General features: G+C 32.5%; 2 protein-coding genes across 6 annotated transcripts; one reads left to right on the forward strand and one right to left on the reverse strand.

Annotated features, from left to right (window-relative positions):
• Positions 1 to 6: 6 nt before the first annotated feature.
• Positions 7 to 10,761, reverse strand: LOC119829247 (aspartyl/asparaginyl beta-hydroxylase). Of its 2 annotated transcripts, XM_038351645.1 has the most exons (16): positions 10,434 to 10,761; positions 10,170 to 10,358; positions 9,888 to 9,997; positions 8,762 to 8,914; positions 8,250 to 8,657; positions 7,258 to 7,402; positions 6,047 to 6,171; positions 5,515 to 5,626; positions 3,857 to 3,934; positions 3,513 to 3,727; positions 3,045 to 3,435; positions 2,637 to 2,734; positions 1,650 to 1,884; positions 1,388 to 1,493; positions 592 to 1,302; positions 7 to 358 (listed from the first exon to the last, which is right to left on the reverse strand). In XM_038351645.1, exons 1-16 carry the CDS (start codon positions 10,483 to 10,485, stop codon positions 208 to 210), a joined length of 3,279 nt encoding a protein of 1,092 aa, XP_038207573.1. In that variant the 5' UTR covers positions 10,486 to 10,761; the 3' UTR covers positions 7 to 207. The 2 variants fall into 2 exon arrangements, with proteins under 2 accessions (XP_038207573.1, XP_038207574.1); XM_038351646.1 differs by lacking the exons at positions 8,250 to 8,657; positions 8,762 to 8,914.
• A 409-nt stretch (positions 10,762 to 11,170) lies between these two features.
• LOC119829498 (metallo-beta-lactamase domain-containing protein 1) lies at positions 11,171 to 12,645 on the forward strand. Of its 4 annotated transcripts, none has more exons than XM_038352038.1 (4): positions 11,171 to 11,556; positions 11,635 to 11,799; positions 11,899 to 12,009; positions 12,097 to 12,645. In XM_038352038.1, exons 1-4 carry the CDS (start codon positions 11,406 to 11,408, stop codon positions 12,297 to 12,299), a joined length of 630 nt encoding a protein of 209 aa, XP_038207966.1. In that variant the 5' UTR covers positions 11,171 to 11,405; the 3' UTR covers positions 12,300 to 12,645. The 4 variants fall into 4 exon arrangements, with proteins under 4 accessions (XP_038207966.1, XP_038207967.1, XP_038207968.1 ...); XM_038352039.1 differs by having other exon boundaries at positions 12,151 to 12,645; XM_038352040.1 differs by having other exon boundaries at positions 12,154 to 12,645.
• The last annotated feature ends 63 nt before the right edge of the window (positions 12,646 to 12,708 follow it).

The raw sequence follows: 12,708 nt of genomic DNA on the forward strand, positions 1-12,708 counted from the left end.
TAAATTAAATATTTTTACGGCTGACTTTTGAAACAAGTCAAATTGCACTTAAAAGCTTTACTATTATTTACCATAATATAGGTATTTTTATCACAACAATAAGTTCGGGATTAAAAAACTTTCACTCAATGTGAAATTGCTATGTGGAGACGTTGAATGTTTAATCTATTTAGTTTACAAAGCGCGGGAAACGGAAATACAGATAATTTATATCGCGGGTAAGCTGCGGCGTTCCGCGGGCGTAAGGTCTGGATGCCACACGTCCACGATGAGCACGAGACGCGACCCGGTGCCGTTGTGCCATACTTCGTGCTCGAAACTATCGTCGAATATGAACACTTTACCCACCTCCCACTGCCTGTTATGAAAAATAACGTAAATACTTTTAATAAAGTCTACTTATATGTATAAATAAATATACGAAACCCATTATGTATTTTTTTATAGCTGTCAAAGTCTGTGAGAAGTTGTCGCATAAAATATATTAGAAGATAGAAAGTAAGTATGGTTTGACGGTTTTTTGACGAATAAAACAAAAATGAGGGAAACAAACGTTAGAATTATAAAAATAATTTCAAGTCCTAGTCTTACCTAGTTTCTTTGTCCACTCTTATAAACGTATCTTTGGTATTACTTAAGCCTAAATGCATACGAAGTCGGCAATTCGTTGGGCCGACATGTGGTCTAACGTGGGTTCCCGGTTCTATCAAGCTGAATTTAATTTGTCCTCTTCTACATCCAGAAGCTGCCGCTTCTTGTTGAACTATAGAACACGTAACTGGCGCCTTCTTGCATCTTCCCGGTATCTCGCGACCTCTCACGAATATATCCAATTGCGACCACTCTCCGCGTTCTTTTAAACCTTCTTTTTCTTTTTCGTATAAGGTTTTAGCAGCTAGGCCTTCCTTCAAAATTTCCCGCCAAGACTTTTCCAGGGCCAGTGCTAATTTAGCATATGGCGTTTCACTTATGGACCACCAAGGTTGACCTTTAAGTCGCGGTACATTGTAAAGAGATCGTTGAGTTGGGGAGAGGAAATGGCCAAGGCGTGCACCACGTTTATGCACTTCATTAGCTTCATCAAACCTCTGTAGAAGTAACAACGCATCGCCCAAGTGATAGTAAAACCGAGGCTCGCACGCAGGACCGGTATCGCCGTCGAGAGCTTTTTGTAAAAATACGATTGCTTCTTCTAATTTGTTGTATTGCGTTTTTAAAACAAAGCCGTAATGAGCTAAAGCTACACGATCATTCGGCCACATTCGAATAGTTTCCTTGAGGACTTCGTCTGCTAAGTCGGCTCTGCAATGTAAAAATGTAACATGTACTCATATATTGTTGAACGCACCTATACATAATTTATTATTGTACAGTGTACATTTCTCACCTGTTAGCCATTAAGAAGCATATGGTTAAATTGTTTCTATAGTGTACATCGTTAGGAAACCGTCGAATAAGTAAACGGTATACCGGCTCTGCATTCAGATAAGTTCCTAAAACGGGTATCAGAATTATCAATATACCCGTAGATTTTTAAACAACGAATTAACTGTTTTTCAAAATAGACCTGAGATTTATCCAGTTAAAAAAATCTCATGTAAGTTCAACAATAGCGTTTTAAACGCAACATATAAGACAAAAACACGCACCTCTAAACTGTATTCTATCGATGGCCCGTTGAGCAATATCTAGCAGCCTTTTATCGGACAAGCGCTCATTCATTTTCAGCAGTTGTAGATAAGCTGCAATGGCTCGAGACAGTAATTTATTGTCCCTTTTAGCTTCAGCCATCATATCTAACGCTCTCGCCGCCAGCCATTGCCCGCGAGTACTGTTCTGTAGCTCCTTTGCTGACACACGTCGCTCGCACGCAGATAACGCCCCCTCCATAAGTTAGTAAAAAAACCATTCACATGCATATCCACACAACATTTCAAACAAACTACAATGTCTACAAGACACTTATAAAACAAAGGGGATGGCGACTATTCTAAGGATAATCGTCAAGAGATCGACAGAAGAACTTCGCGCAGGGTGCGGGCGCGCAGAACAATCTGACGCATCTAATGACGAGATTTTAAGGAAGGAAATAAAAAAAAAATGGCACAACGAGCAGTTATAGGCAAAAAGTGTTATTCTAGCCAATCCTGCAATGAAATAAATAGAATATTTTAAATTAATAATTGGCTAATAAATTAAATATTAAAGAACCATCATGTCATTGTTGATGGCAATGGGAAACTCATAGCATATATTAGATTTTGTTTGAACTATATTTTATACTATATTTTAACAAATACATTTAATATTTTGAAAATCTAAAAGATAATGTAAACCCGTAAACAAAGAAATTTTCTTTTCTACAATAAACTAATAATAAAAGTTGCAGTTAATTATTAACAATACTTCTTGATTCAACTTTCAGTAAAAGGTGATACCATAAACGAACTGCAAGTACATCCAGTTGTGATAATTCACGAATCTTCATAAAGATCGGTTAAATAATGGTAGAAGTTGACACTATTAAAGAGACCAACATACTAAGATATTGAGAAAATATACATATGCACAAGTCAACCAAAAGTTTTCTTACAAGTTTACATGTTCAAGTAAGTATGGGGTACATTCGTAAATACCTGTCGAAGCTCATCTTCGGCAAGGTCAAGTTGTTGACTCCAGTAGGGATCATTGGGTTCGCCCGGCCAGTCATCTTCTATACTGTTCCCACCACCTTCTGCAAGAATAAACATTGAATCAATGATTTGTAGATAGATTTGATACATCAACAGCACACAACAATCTTTAAGTAACAAGTAATTCAGATTTATACGAAGCCAAAAAATATCAACTCACAACGAAATGTCTTTAATTATTAAACCAAATTAACGTACATCGACTATAAAGAAAATCTAAAATAAACGGACAACAAACAAAAGTTAATTTCACTCACATGTTAGTCATGCCAAATAAGAATTTATGTTATGTTATTGCGCATGCCAAGGCTGTGGTTATGAAGCGAGTACACGTTGACGAGAGGTGTTTACTGTTTTTGCCAGGCCTCTCCGGTTCCGGCAGTCGACCGTATTTCGCTTCTAGACGACTTAACAATTCCGTGTCATCAACATCCGATATTTCTTCTTCAACTTCGTCCTCTTCCTCTTCCTCTTCCAATTCTTCCTCAATCTGTTCCTCGTCAATTATTTCAACATCTTCTGAATCAGGTTCATCAGGTTCAACTTGTGGGGGCGCTTTTGCTACTACAGCACTTTTAGATTCTTTTGCTTCAACTTTTTTAGTAAAAACTTCCTCTTTCACTTCCTTCTCTTCCTCCTCCTCCTCCTCTTCTTCGTCTATTTCTTCTTCTTCTTCCTCTTCTCCGTCATCACTGTAAAGCTCTTTTTCATTGCCTTTATCTTTATCATGCTCTTGAATGTCCTAGGAAATGTAAAACAAAAGCAGATCAAGTATTTGAAAAGGGTTGTCTGTAGAAACAAGGCCATGTATTTACTTACTTCTTTAACATTTTTTTTTATCTCAACATTTTTATCTTCTAAATCTCTTTTCAATATGGGTATAGATTGTTCAGCTGGTGCAGTCTTTTGCACAATTTCTTCTTGAATAGGCGGAATAATTTGTTTTGTTTCTGCCGTTGGTGGAATAAGTGTCATACGTCTATCTATTACGGGTGGATCTTCCCTAAGTATCTGTTCGTCATTTTCCGGTTCATCTGTCAGATTAATATTACTATTATAAGTTTTATCGCAATTGAATGTATATACTTTTATAAAAACTCAAATAGATATGAATTATGTCTCGTATTAAAAAAAATCGCGAAATATATTGACAAAGTACGCACCACGCCGTGCTGTGGCACGTCGCACGACCGCGTGAGTGGCGACCAGCAGTGCGCCGCCCACCACCAGCTTCAGCCACACTGCAACATATGCGCCATCTCATAGATCACATGTTTCCGTACTAATACGCCGCGTGATTTAGTCGAAACTGTCTATCGTTTAATTTTCTATTCGACGCTTTTTTGTTTTATGCTATCAATTTCCATTTATTGGGAGAAACTGTATTGTAAGAAAGTTTTTCTATCAAATTTCGAGTAATTATAGAACTAGATTTGTTGATCGTAATGCTCGCTAGTGTTATGTAATAGTTAAATTTACCTTCCATACGAACGAAGCCATGGTATATGTCTAATCCCAGTGAAAGTATTGAATTCATGTCATGTATTATGTAAATTGAATACTTTTTATAAATAGTTCATACGTGTACGTTCGCACTTGCAGTTGACACAAATAAGCGAGTTTCACGACTTACGAGGTGCGTGGGCGATGCGGAATTACGCAGGCGTTCTCAACAACGAGGTATTTTAGTTTCACTAATTGTCCGCCGTTCCTAACGAAAACATTCAAGTAATAGTTCTCAAGCCGTTTTGTGCAAATTCATTATTTAAATTGAGTTGTTAAATAAAAATGACGTTCTCACATCATCCAAACGATTCATTTCAATTTATGTTTTTGTTGACGTCACCTGTGATTATATCGGGTATCGAAAATGGCTGTGGTGTCGAAAATATTCATCGCACGCAATATTCAAAGTGATCATTTTGTCAAACCAGAACGTTATCCCGTGAAACGTGAATTTAAATCTGTCGGTAGTCAATTTGCATGTCGATTTAAATAGGGGTCATAAATTTGGTATTCTTTAAAGATTGTTTTTCAAATTCTTTACAACGTATAAATATAAATAGATTATTAATTCACTATAGATTGTTATGGTGAAGAAAGGAGGGAAGGAGCTTACATCCAATTATTTAAGGCGTTTGTTACTATTTCAATAACTTTTAAGTCATGCTGACGTTCAATCGCTATCTATCATAAAAATAAAATATAAAAAACTTTTGTGGCTGCAATAGATTTATTGCAGGACAAAAGTTTTTTTTTGTGTTTTATTCGACCATTTTTAAGTTGCAGGTCCTTATACTTAAATCTGTTGAGATCGCTCGTTTCCTGATTTAATATTTTTTCAAAGCTAGTGCCTTGAAATGCTATCAAAAAAAGGATTGCTAATGAGAGTTACTGCAATAAATTTTAAGGTTTTTTTTTTATTCCTTAACAATTTTTCATTTATAGAGCATTTAAATTTGAATGTTATTAAAACTGATAATAATGTTGGTTATTTTCTTCAGTACCAGGTAAAAATAAAGTTTTGCCATACAGCAGATTTCAATACTTTTGAATTTAAAATACAAATTCTGAGAAGTCAGCGTGAATAACACAGATCTTACGTACAACACTTTAATTAAGAAAAATTTCATCGGTTTAAAATCAACAGGAATTTGTTATGACACACTATTTTTTCATTTCTTCACACGCACTGAAATTTTAGTAAGAAAAAAAAAACAAATAGCCGCCACAAGATCACAGGCACAATCTAGTTAATAGTGTTAAAAGTATTAATAAAGCAAGGGAAGCAAGAATAATAAAATAAACGTATACTACTCACTGCCTTGCGAGGCTTGTGCCTCACGTTCCCGCCTTAATTCCTCTTGTTGTTTTTCGTACTCTTCCTCTGCGGCGAGGGTGTCTGGCGTGCTTTGAAGAGGTTCTTCTTCTATCTATGTTTTAAAGAATTTCATTTAATATAGGAAACGAGCTGAGAATTTATGAAGATTAAAATTAGTTTTGACAATATGAGGATATTCCTCCTTATAATGGGAATATTATAAAGTCAATTATAATATTCCCATTATAAGGAGTATAAATAGAGTATAATAGGAGTATCCCATAAAATTATATCACCAGTTCTAATTAGTGAATGAGACATCAATTGTTATTTAACGTATTATTACTATTTAATTTTTTTTAATATTTGCAGTAACAACTCCTAACGCAATATAAATCTTGCGTTTTTTTAATGATAAAATAACAAAACAAGATTGATTTATGTTCTTTTATTTCGTCTGATTTCATGGCTATAGAAATCTCAATAATTTACATAATTTAGTTTGTATAAAATGAACAGAAAATAAACATACCTCTGTGTATGGTTTGCCAGCTGGTGGTATTGTGATGCGTTCAACGGGTGGTTCATCTTCATCATCATCATCATTATCATCTTCAGTTGCATCCTCTTTATCTTCTCGCACTTCTTTTGATGCATCTGTTTGTAATGAGTTAATTTATGAATATATAATTAGAATAGAATAACACTTTTGCAGAGTTGATTTTTTTTTAAATAATAGTAACATTTGAATGAATTAGCGAACATAATAGATTTATTTTATTTTTATAATTATTTTATTTTAATTTGAATTCATGGAAAACAATCTCTCTTCAGATAACTGTATATCATAAAAGATGTCTTTCAAGAAAATAAATGTTCGTTTTAGATGCTTCATTTAACTTTGCCATGCAGAATTGCACAAAGATTTAAAAATATAACACACCCAAAAAGGCAAAGTATAACAGTCACATTTGCGACATAAAGGGTTTATTTGCATCAAAAATAAAATGTAGCCTATGAAAGTCAAAGATTATCAATTTATATCTCTATTAGCAGCGCCCCGCGGTTTCATCCCGTGTAAGTCTGCATCCCGTAGGAATATCAGGATAAAAACTAGCCTATGTGTTTCTATTGTGGGAGTCGAGCACGCTTCGGCACGAATTGGGCCAGCTCGCACCGGGGAAGTACCACACCCCCATAAACAAAACCGGCGTGAAATTATAGCTTGCTATTGTGTTTCGTACGGTGAGTGGGGAAGCCGGAGGCTTATTTCCTTCTCCTAGACCTTCCCAGTCCATTCCTTTTTTCCATTCATCAATCCTTTCCTTATCCCTTATCCCTGAAAAGCGGGTAGCGCACTCTCAGAGGTCTGAGCTCCTGCGAATGTTCATGGGCAGTGGTGATCGTTTACCATCAGGCGAACCACCAGCTCAGTTGCCCGTTATGACATAAAAAAAAAACTCCACTTGTCCAGTTATCTATGTACCAAATCTTATTGCAGTTGGTTCAGTATTTTTGCGTGAAAGAGTAACAAGCATTCACATATACATTGATCGATCCTCACAAACTTTCGCATTTATAATATTAGTAGGAATAGGAATTAGTGGGATTGGTAAAAAAATAAAATGAAAACTGGTTCAATAGATCCAGTGACTACCCCTACCTTACAAATTCATAAACTTAATCCCTTTATAATATTAGTGTAGATTTATTAAATTTCATTATAATAACAGAGTGTGTTACCATCAACATCATTATCTCCATCCTCCTTCGTTTCAGGCATATTGGAAACCTCTGCAGATATAATGTCCTCATCAGATATTTCTCGTTCGATTTTTTCAACGATTTCATCGTCGTCATCGTCGTCATCGCTTTCGTTTCCTTCGACCTAAAAGACAATGCAATCGCTATGAAATTAAGATAAATAATTAAAAGTAAAAAAAGATAGGAAAAGTTTATTATTCTCCTACCAACACGAATATTATAAAAGTGATCCCTTTATTTTTTGTAAAATCCAATTCTAAATTTTTGTTTTTTTTTCGAGGGAACCTGCGGTGGGCTTATAGCGTCAGTCCAGATAGTGTCAAACATTTATAAGATTACAAATATGTTTAAAGAATTTAAACGCTGGGACTTTTAAGCGAATATATTAATGAATTACTAACAATACATCCAAAGTTTAAGTCAATTATTATATCTAATAAAAAAAAAACGCAACCAATTACATGTTAATTCGTAACAACTCGCATAACTTGGTGTAAATAATATAACAATTTAAGACTCACAAATGCCAAAACGAAATCTAATTAATAAAACTGATACAAACCTGAAACACATGCTTTTTTAGATATATTAGGGAAAGTTTGTGTTAAGTTTTTCATGTTATGTGTCTAAATTTAACATGTATTATACATTAAAAATAAATATTACATACATAATACATCACGTATGATATAAATTCATGATAAATTATAATTCTTTACTTAAATTTAGAAAGCAATGCTGTTAATTGCCAATCATATCAAAACTTATCAAAATGGTTTTTAGTAGCTATAAATAATTTTACATCACAATTATTAAAAAATAAGATTTCACACATCACAGGGTTCCATGGACTGTATTAATTAAATATATTTATTTAGACAATATGATAGTTTTTAACTATAAATCAATACTTGACTATGGAACCCAAAACTAAACAAAAACAGGAACTCATTTTAAATAACATTGAGCACCTCATCATTTTGCCATTGGTCTTCATCAACTTCGTCATTGTTTAAATTCTCCAATTCATTGTCATTGTTTTCTTCGTTACTTTCATTTTCATCATCATTATTGAATTCATTAATTGCACTGTCATCGTCGTTGCCTTCACCATCATTATTTTCTTCATCCATATTCCTTTCATCATCCATGTCTTCATTTATTTCATTTTCATTGTCGTCATCATCATCATTATCGTCTTCTTTACTATCGTTTTCATTACCGTCCTCATTACTATCATTTTCAGCAGCGTCCTCATCGACGTCATCGTCATTTTGTTCAACTATTTCATCCTTTTCATCTTCCTCATCTAAATCATCGTTCTTTATGAATTTTTGATAAATGTTTCGATAAGCACTGTATGCAATAGCTTCATCCGCCTGTTCATATTTTAAGAAGAAGAGAAAATTTGCAATGAATTGAAAATATACATTTGTAAAAGTTATTAATGTTACTCAAAGTCTTTAATTAATACATTAATCACCTCTCGTTCTTGGTCATCCTCATTTTGTTCTTCATCAGCATCTTCTTCCTCTTCCTCACTATGATCAATTTCTTCAGTTTCATGTTCCTCATCTTCCTCTTCATTATCACTTTCTACATCTTCATGATCATCATCATGTGCATCTCCATCATCCTTATGATGTTTTAAGTAAGTATGGTACAATAGAAATTAAAATTGATTTCAGAAACTCATATAATAGAATGTGTATTTGAAACACATTTGGTTATTTTGAAATTAGAGTAGAATGTAAAAATACAATGGTAATCTTTAAACATTTGTTTCTGTATATGATGTTGTATGTTGTATTCATGATTTGTTCTTGTATAATAATAATAATTTTTAAATAAACGTTGTTATATTTTTAAATAAAGTTTGATAATAATAATAAATATAAATGTGTTTTATTAATTGAAAGAAGAATCATTTGTCAATCTATCTTTAGTTTCAATTGTAACTTTAATAACTGCTGAGCTTTAATCAATTTGGAGTTAAATCAAAGGAGAAATGTTTTAATTTGTCAGATTTGGATCAATACTATGGTGGTGGAGTAAAGATACGACTATCAAAACAGTAATTTAACGATATACATATACCAAAGACAACAAAAAAATTGTATGAATAAATCCAAACTATTATTATACTTTTTTACAACTAACTGAATCTTTACCTTTAATCAAAATTTGGTTTTGAAGAAAATTTTTATTCAGAATTATTAACCATTATTTTGCATGTATAAAATCCATATTACATCGAAATTACACCTTTAAAAATTATTTTATATACAGAAATGGTCTGGTTACTATTCTATTATACATATTGATGGTAGCTACTCTTAATAATAGTGCTACTTTGAAAAATTCTCATAACAGGTACTGTACTATAGGTAATGTACCAAACATTTTTTCCAGCATAAAGGATTCATTCTGATGTTTATAATTAACTATCTTAGCAAAGCTCGGGTTTATGGAATTGTGATAATATAATTTTTGGAAGGATTAGACATTTAAGGTATTTCTACTTTAATCATAATCATAAAAAAATATTTTTTCTACATAAAAATCTAGAAATTATAATATTTTATTTTGATTATTAACAAAGCACTCACAGGATGTTTCAATTCCAGAGTATGTTCGTCGTGATGGTCATCATCTGGAGTATCCTCAATCCAACCTTCTAAAACACCAGAGTATCGGGACTCTACAGAGTTAGCTTCCACTGCCATAAAATAATCACTATTAATAAACTGATCAACACATACTTAACATTTTCTGTTAGTCTATAACAAATTTGACCTATACATTCTGAAGTATTTAATATTTTGGAACAGAATAACAAAGCAATAATGTCATCATCATGATGATGAAGTATATTTAAGGATTATACTTACATTCACTAAGACCTCTATTTTCCAATATAATAAGTCCAATCAGTGTAATTAAGACAGCCAGAAGTGAAAAGAATATTATTTTAGCACACCAATGTCCACCAGTGCCATGATCATGATGAGAATGTAAGAAAACATCACCTTCACCGAGAGCTGCTGCTGTGCCACGAGGTTCTTCTATACCAAGCTCATCTGTAATACGTAAAGAATATTATTTATTTATTAACTAAGTCTGTGTAATAAAAAATAAACCATATCAATACTGACCTTTTTTCTTTTTCTTATCTTTACGTTTTCTCGGCTGTACATCCCCCGACATTGTTAATTTGCCTGACGCTGCTTTAGCGACAGTACCTCTTACTGTTTCATAACACTTGGTAAACAAAGAATACAATGGGATTAAGCCGTTAGACAAAGGAGTTTTGTAAGGGCAAGTGCGCAATTATCTTAAATAATTCTTTAATTAAGTTCTGCGCACGTTTACTCATTAAAATAACCTACATGACAAACGTATCACTGCTGCTTTCTTGAATTTATTTTAGAATTTTAACCTAAAAATAACCGGCAAAGACAGCTCACGAAAGGGATGGATAACCTAGTTAGTGTTACTAGTTATAAGATTCTGAATTTGCTTAAAAAATATATATGGTTAAAAGTAACAAGATGTAATTGCATTGTAAATAGTTTACCATTTACATTTATTAAAATTTATCAGAAGAGTTTACGTTTTATCTTATTATAATTTGTACTTATTAAAATATAGAGTTGGAACAGCTAAATAGTGTTTTTTTATAAGTTTGTGGTGCTATGAAATGAGGGTGGGAAAATAAGTCTAAAACCACATGGATTCCCACTATAAATTTATCCATATTATTCATTATTTCAATACCGCGTAATGTTACCTACTTCAAACAGTGTTTCCATAAATTTTAGGAATTTTGTTAATTTGTTCACAGATTTTACGTCACTGTCAACATGGTGTCAGCTGTTTAATCACAAATGTAAATGACAATTGATCATATGGAACAGCTGATCATAATTGATTGCATATTTTTATAACATACAAGTTATACGATTAATTAAAATTAAAAACAACGTGGTTTAAATGTACACAATCGAAATACATTTATGAATATTTTAAAATATAGTAAATAAGTTAATTTTTAGTGGATTTGACTTAGTAGCTTGTAAAAAACTGTACATTATTATCTAAAATATTCATTTTCTTTGCGGTCCAAAATGTGCGAAGTGGTCGTTTTGCATGATGGTTATTCTTTTGTCAATAATGATGGTGAAATGATAGCAAATTGTTCATGTACTTTAATAAAAGGTCCTCACAATATAATAATAGACACCATGACTCCCTGGGACTCTGAAGTAATTTTGACTGGTATTAAATTATTTTTATGATAAAGATTGATTCCACTCTGATATGTATTTATACAAATCTTAATTGAATTTGTTTTAGCCCTAAAGGAACATCAAATAACACCTGATGATATAAATTTTGTTGTATCAACACATGGACACTCAGATCATACTGGCAATAATAATCTGTTTCTTAAAGCAACTCATATAGTCGGTTTTAGCATATCATTTAAAGATAAATACTATATTCATCCATTTGAAAAAGGTTAGTTAATTAATACTTACTTGGTACTTAACTTACTTACTTACCTGGCAATAGATACTTTACGTTTATTATAATATACAATTCTGTAAAAAATTCTAGGTGAGGAATATGTGATAAATGATTTTGTTAAAATTATTCCAACACCTGGTCATACTCTATCCGATGTTACTGTCTTGGTCAAATCTGAAGAAGAAAATATAGCAATTGTAGGTAAGAAATATTCACATTCTTGGTACATATATGTATATATATATAATTTATGTTTCGTCAATTTAATTGTAAATATTAATCATTAAGGTGATTTGTTTGAGAAGTATGAAGATGTTAATAATCAAAGCATTTGGCAAGAAGCAGGATCTGAGGATCCCATCAAACAAGTGAAGAATAGAACAATGATTGCTGATATAGCAAATTGGATAATTCCTGGACATGGCCCAAAATTTGAAGTCACAGATGAAATGAGGATGTTGTTAAAAAATCAAACTACTCTGGGTGCTTAAATTAAAATGGTACCTACTTATATGTCGATATCTTATTTATAAGAGAACTTAAAGTGTTGTTAATGAAATTAAACACAAGATGTTTGGTTCAGTTTTATTAAATATCAGAAATGTTCTTTATAAATAGTGAAGAAATCAAGTATTGAGATTATAAAACACATTTTTTATGTTTCATAAAATAACGAAAGGAAATAAATTCGTGGTAACAATTTAAACATCATATTATTATTTATTATGATCCATTTACAAATTTGCGTGAATAGCAAATATGAATAACGAACACGCATGTGTACTTACACTTGCTATTCGCCTTAAGATTCGCGTATTCGTGTAAAGGCCGGTTTTTTCAAACAACACTGTGTGAACAGTTGTTTTCATCAACATTCGTATACGAATGTTTCATCGAGTT

The sequence above is a fragment of the Zerene cesonia genome, chromosome 10 (genome assembly GCF_012273895.1).
Source record: "Zerene cesonia ecotype Mississippi chromosome 10, Zerene_cesonia_1.1, whole genome shotgun sequence".
Taxonomy (NCBI): domain Eukaryota; kingdom Metazoa; phylum Arthropoda; class Insecta; order Lepidoptera; family Pieridae; genus Zerene; species Zerene cesonia.